Source organism: Nansenia antarctica, assembly GCF_963989245.1.
Source record: "Nansenia antarctica genome assembly, chromosome: 6".
NCBI lineage: Eukaryota > Metazoa > Chordata > Actinopteri > Argentiniformes > Microstomatidae > Nansenia > Nansenia antarctica.
In genome coordinates, this window is record NC_137676.1 from 16760035 (window position 1) to 16767058 (window position 7024).

At 42.8% G+C, this 7024-nt stretch overlaps 1 protein-coding gene across 1 annotated transcript in view; it reads right to left on the reverse strand.

The window, feature by feature from the left end:
- Positions 1–2518: 2518 nt before the first annotated feature.
- fbln2 (fibulin 2) overlaps positions 2519–7024 on the reverse strand; it is a 27942-nt gene continuing 23436 nt past the window's right edge. Inside the window, 5 exon segments of the mRNA XM_080534929.1 lie at positions 2519–3595; positions 4224–4347; positions 4835–4963; positions 5231–5347; positions 5982–6107. Coding sequence (XP_080391055.1) covers positions 3235–3595; positions 4224–4347; positions 4835–4963; positions 5231–5347; positions 5982–6107 — 857 coding nt within the window. The 3' untranslated portion in view covers positions 2519–3234.

Here is a 7024-nt window from a genome sequence, read left to right on the forward strand (position 1 = left end):
TGAGATGTTTCATAACTTCCTGTGAGTGTCCTTTAAAACTATAATTGACCTCATATCTCCCCCTCTCTGGGATGTGTGATTCACTGAGTCCCTGAAACACAACACACACAACACAATCTAGAGGAGCAGATAAAGCTAATTAGGGAAAAGGAACCTGGATCAAGGCCAGAGGACTCCCATTATGGGATGGCACCTCAATGGCAGGATGTGTTTGGAGCCAGACTCTCTGCACGTGGAAGGGAGAGACGCCCAATGGCACCCAGTTCATTGAACTACAACTACTACCACCACCACTACTACTACTACTACTACTACTACTACTACTACTACTACTACTACTACTACTACTACTACTATTACTACTACTACTACTACTACTACTACTACTACTACTACTACTACTACTACAACTACTACCACCACTACTACTACTACTACTACTACTACTACTACTACTACTACTACTACTACTACTACTACTACTACTACTACTACTACTACTACTACTATTACCACTACTACTACTACTACTACTACTACTACTACTACTACTACAACTACTACCACCACTACTACTACTACTACTACTACTACTACTACTACTACTACTACTACTACTACTACCTACTACTACTACTACTACTACTACTACTACTACAACCACTACTACTACTACTACTACTACTACTACTATTACTACTACTACTACTACTACTACTACTACTACTTCTACTAGTACTACTACTACTACTACTACTACTACTACTACTACTACTTCTACTAGTAGTAGTAGTACTACTACAACTACTACTACTACTACTACTACTACTACTACTACTACTACTACTATTACTACTACTACTACTACTACTACTACTACTACTACTACTATTACTACTACTACTACCACCACTACTACTACTACTACTACTACTACTACTACTACTACTACTATTACTACTACTACTACTACTACTACTACTATTACTACTACTACTACTACTACTACTACTACTACTACTACTACTACTACTACTACTACTACTACTACTACTACTACTACTACTACTACTACCACCACCACCACTACTACTAGCTTTTGTTTTTGGGGTCGGCGCGACACAGGTGCACTATATTCACCTGTTTCAGATACTCTCCAGCTCGATCCCCTACTGTCCAAATGGGTTAGCTTTAAGGGATTTGTGCTGTACTTGTCACCATTTACCCTCTGAGTCAAGTTAAGGACTCTGGACTAAAAATAGACAAGCTAGAGTGGAAAACAAAATGTAATTTAGATTCTTTTCTTGTCATGACCTTTGCCAATATAACTCATTCTACTGAACAGATAGTTGGCATAGAGCACTGTGTGGATGTGCAAGAGACATCAATACCGTTGTCAGGGAGCCACTCACACCCTTTCCGATGTTTACAATGGTGAGGGAGGTCCCCAGAGCCCAGGACTAAGGAAGGAGATGACCTTAGCTCAAACTACAGCTAATACAAAAGAGGGAGCAGGCTATCTTTCTATCTTTTTTTGAGTCTCCATTTTATAACGTTTTCCATTTTGAGATTCCAGTTATATTAGTTCCACTTTCCAGAGGATTTGTGGGAATTCTGTACTTTGACCTTATGAATAATAGGAGTGAAAAATGACTAGTGTAGTTTGCTGTATTTTATAGAACAATAGATGGAGAAATGTTTCAACTGTCAAGAGTGGCGTAGAATGCATGATGTCCTGTAGATGGGGGTGTTACTCCTTCAAAAAGTGGCAAAATATCAAAGTAGAGGGTGAGGAAAAAGCAATTAAATAAACTGTAATCTGCTACTTAAAGTGATGAACAATATTATTATATGATAGGATAATTTCCTGTGTTCATAAGCCCGAAGCCATTTCACAACATGTTATTATCATTGATTTTAATAGCTATCATAAAACACATGTTTTTCATTGTCGGTGTAAATAAATGAAGGCCCTTCTCCGGTGGTGATCCCACTAGTGAGGTGGTGTGAACGGGTATGTAAATAGGCATGTATATTTGCTGTATGACATGTTCTGACATGGAGACTGCACACTAACCACTTCACCCAGGGGGCTAACAAGTTAGCAAGCTAACAAGTTAACTCATTTGTTACAGAAAATACATGACAACTCAATTACTCCAACGATAAAAATCATTGGTAAACGCCTAATGGAATAGTTCACCCAAATGACAAAATCACATATTTGGTTCCATTGGCTTTTGATAAAAGAAAAATTCTAACAGTTAGTTTAAGTAAGTTACAGTGGTCAGAAGCCTGTCTTTGTCTATAAACAAATTTCAGGGTAAGGAACCAAATATGTGATTTTGTAGAACTATCCCATTAATAATCACCCTGCATCATGGCTTGATAAATGGTTAACATACTGTATATCATTAATTCTCTTCCCACCTTGCCATAATGCCCAGATCTGCTCATCAGATAAAGTAGATATTACAGATGATATCATCGAGACACAGACACATTGTGTGTAGTTTTAGTTTTTACTAAAAATTATATTTGCAGCTTATGAAACCAGCAGAAAAATATGATACATCCATTCATAATGTGTCTGAATACAGAGGTACAAATACATGTTATTATATATATATATGTAGTATTAAATTAGCATAGTGGTATACAATTATTCAAGAGACAATAGGGAACAGCAGCTCAGGGGAGATAGAAAAGAGATCAAATTATGTTTGGAGTGTGGCACTGATACCATTGCTCTAACCACACAGCCTTTCTTTGTGTGGTAAGAAAATCACTCTCCAAGCACTCGACTACTACTGCTATCATCAGTGTGATATAAAGCTGAACAAACGTCTGCTAGACCGACAGGATATCAGTATGTACAGTAACACAGACAGGGGTATGTTGAAGACCAGACATCACCTGTTATAATATAGTTTATTAAATGTTCCAGTTACCGGTGCTGTAAGATGGATCTGATGATGGAAATGGCCACACTTTAATTCAAGGGGCCTGATATAACACGTGTATAACATCATCATAAAACTGGCATCTCTCAAAACGTGTCATCACGACAGAATATCACAACATCTTATGATAAATCAAACTTTTTTTTTGTAAAAAAAGATGTCCGCCATTGTTATGTAAGTGTTATGCTAAATCGTGATTTTATCAAACCACTTCAGTTAAACTGTCACCGTACTGTCCTTTGATTGGGCGGGGGGGGGAGGGATAAGTCTGTTAGAGTGAGTTGGTGGTGATGAAGACGTAGATCTTGGCCTGAAAGGTGGTGAAGGTACCCTGTCTCCACAGCTTCATCTCCACGTCGATCAGGAAGTCCCTGGGCGCGTCGCGCACCTGCCGGTGCAGGTACACCGCGCCTGTGTAGGTGTTCAGCTTCCGCGTGCTAAAGTAGTTCTCCTCGTTGCCCTTGGTGATGCTGATGATGACGTTGTCTCCCGAGTAGGCGGGAGAGGGGCCTATGCGGAAGATCTGGGCGGGGATGATGATGTTGGTCTGGAAGCTCAGGTGGTAGTAGGTGATCCTCAATGGGGAGTTCTGACAGTCCATAAAGTTGGGACAGTTGATTCTCTCACAGCGTCTGGAGTCAACAAACCCAAAACATAGAATTCAATGTTTCAAACATTCAATTCAGTTAAGTATCTTACAGTTGAGTCAAAGAATCTGAGAATTGCTAGAGCAACACATGTGAAATACAAGGTTCTATTTATACATATAGGACATATTAGAAAAAAGGGTCAAATTAGACCAGAAAAATGTTTTTTGCAAAATTCAGTTTCCATGACTCTTATCAAATGTTATGATTCTGGCCTGTGCTCACTGTGTACACTTTTTGTGTGAGGGCTTTGATCAGATTACAGTGGCTGACACATCTTCCTCAAGGGAAACATTGTTCCTTATGCCTTCTGCTCTGATGGATATGAGCAGAAGCTCAAAAGAACGTTGAACTTTCAAGAAAATCAAGAAAACACTGTTGGCCTGTCCCAAAGGGCAACATGAAACTGCTAGTGAAAATGTCCATGCTACTGTTCTTAAGGCTGTTGGAAGAAACCTCTCAAAAATAAAAACAGACCAGTCCTATGAAAGTGTCAACAGAGATGTTCTCATGTATTACTATTACTATTACTATTTATTACTAACTACTTCAGTTAAACAAACTTTTCTCACCACATCCATTTCCACACAGGTGATTGGTTGAAATAACTCACGTGTCAGACACTTTGCGGTAGTTCTGTGGACAGCTGAAGGACAGGCAGCGGTAATCCCCCTGGATGTTGTAGCACGTCTCAGCCAATGAACAGTTGTGGGCCCCGATGGCACACTCGTCTACATCTGTGACCCAAATCAGAGTCAGCTCGCACACACGGCAGCGGTATAACACAGTCTTAAATGGTTATGTCCGGATAAATGGATGGGATTAAAAACCCAAGTGGATTGGCTTGTAAGTTTTAGAGTGAGTTGGGCACATTGAGACAGACATTAAATGTAGTTTAGTCTGAATTGCTCAATATCCACACTGGGTCCAATCCAAGTAACAGTAGTCTGCTATGGAATAAACTGGCTCAATATAATGGCAGTTACAACTAATACTTCATCTGGTAATAGAGAGTGGCACTTTAAAAGCCCTGGGAGACACACTTGTACTAATGTACTAATGTACACTTAGTGGACTGAGCTGAATACATTTTCCCGGGTTGAAGAACAGGTGAAGGTAAAAATGTTGTGAGGCAATAAAACCTCACATGCAGGAAAGTTGAATCAGTGTGTGGGTGTCTTCTAGTCAGTGCATCGTAGTGGAGTGTATGTGTGCTGTCCTCACCTTGACAGGAGCGTCCGTTGGGGGACATGGTGTATCCGTGCTCTGGACAGGCACACTGGTAGCTCCCAGGGACGTTCACACACTTATAGGAACACAGGTGGCCAACGCTCTGGGAACACTCGTCAATGTCTGTGGGACAAGCACACATTCAAGATACTATGTAAAGTATATCAGATTTTTATTTTTTTTACTACTATATTCTATTGTTGACTCGTCGATTGTTACTGACTGCTGTCGTCGAGCGAGGAGCAGCTGCATTTGACGTACGTAACAAAACAACATGCGATTTGTTTGATTTGACTTGATATAACACTGTACACTCAGGTAATACACACAATAGACATAATGTAATAATAAGTAGAGGATAGTGTGTGATAGAAAATGTTTTTTTTTTACCGTCACAGGTCTTTCCGTCCTCTCTCAGGTAGTAGCCCTGTGTGCAGTAGCACTGGTAGGAGCCATAGAGGTTAGCACATTCCTGGCTGCATGGGTTGGTTAAACACTCATTCACATCTGCAGGAGATCAAAGATTAGAGCTCATTACTGTCACATTTAGCTCAAGGGATTTTAACCTGCACACTCTGTTCTACCAACACTGGCTGTGTAACGCAGCCAAAGTTCTGCACTGTCTCCTCCGATGGGGGAATACTGTGGTGGCTGCTTTGCGATTACCGGTAAGAACGTCTCTGTGTCAAAGAGTATGTATGTGTCAAAGAGTGATGCTGTTTCCTCCATCGTGTCACACAATGCGTCACACGGTGTGTACATATACAGTATGTCACCATCTCTCTCCACACCGACATGGCCGACTGTTCTCTTAGTCAGATCTCAGGGAGTCCTCTACTCAGAGGAGGGAGAGAGGTGTGACGGTGGAAACAAAAGCCTCTTCTATCCTGCTGGGGGGTGTATAATACACTGTTGTACCTTAAGAGTACACAACACACACACTCACACCCATGCACACACACACACACACACACACACACACACAGACACGCACGCATACACACACAGACACACACACAGACACACACGCACGCACACACACAGACACACACACCCTACACACACACACAGACACACACACACACACACACACACACACAGACACACAGACACGCACGCACGCATACACACACACACACACCTTCACAGTTCTTGCCATCGCTGGATAAGCTGAAGCCAGCAGTACAGGAGCACTGATAGGAGCCTGGGGTGTTCTCACAGGTCTGGGCACACAGGCGGCCCGGGTAGCGCCAGCACTCATTCACATCTGAGGAGAGAGGAGGAAGAGGTGTTACTCCTGTGGTATGTGTGTGTGTGTGTGTGTGTGTGTGTGTGTGTGTGTGTGTCTGCGTGTGTGTGTGTGTGTGTGTGTGTGTGTGTGTCTGCGTGTGTGTGTGTGTGTGTGTGTGGAGGGTGCGTGTGTGTGTGTGTGTGTGTGTGTGTGTGTGTGTGGAGGGTGTCTGTGTCTGCGTGTGTGTGTGTGTGTGTGTGTCTGCGTGTGTGTGTGTGTGTCTGTGTGTGTGTCTGCGTGTGTGTGTGTGTGTGTGTGTGTGTGTCTGCGTGTGTGTGTGTTTGTGTGTGTCTGCGTATGTGTGTGTGTGTGTGTGTGTGTGTGTGTGTGTGTGGAGGGTGTGTCTGTCTGTGTGTGTGTGTGTGTGTGTGTGTGTGTGTGTGTGTGTGTGCGTGTTTGTGTGTGTGCATGTCAGTGTGTGAATAGGGGTGTGAAGTGGGGGGACCAGCTGCCTGCCGATAGTCTAAACACTCCACCGGAGTCCATTATTATTAGAGTCACAACAGAGTGAATCAGCACACTGTCCTCGTCGGCAGCGTCTGCAGCCCAGTGGAACAGCAGGAGATAAGGCTGCTGCAGGAGGAGCTGCTGGGACACTCTGCCGCAGCCTCTCACACTAACACAACAGAATACTAACCCACTGAGCATGAGAGGGAGAGAGAGAGAGTGTGAAAGAGAGAGAGAGAGCGAGGGAGAGCGAGAGTGTGAAAGAGAGAGAGAGAGCGAGAGAGAGAGAGAGAGAGTGAGGGAGAGAGAGAGCGAGAGAGAGAGAGAGAGAGAGAGAGAGCATGCACATGAGAGAGAGAGCCCGAGCGAGACAGAGAAAGAGAGAGAGAGAGAGAGAGAGAGAACAAGTGAGAGAGAGAGAGAGAGAGAGTGTGAAAGAGAGAGAG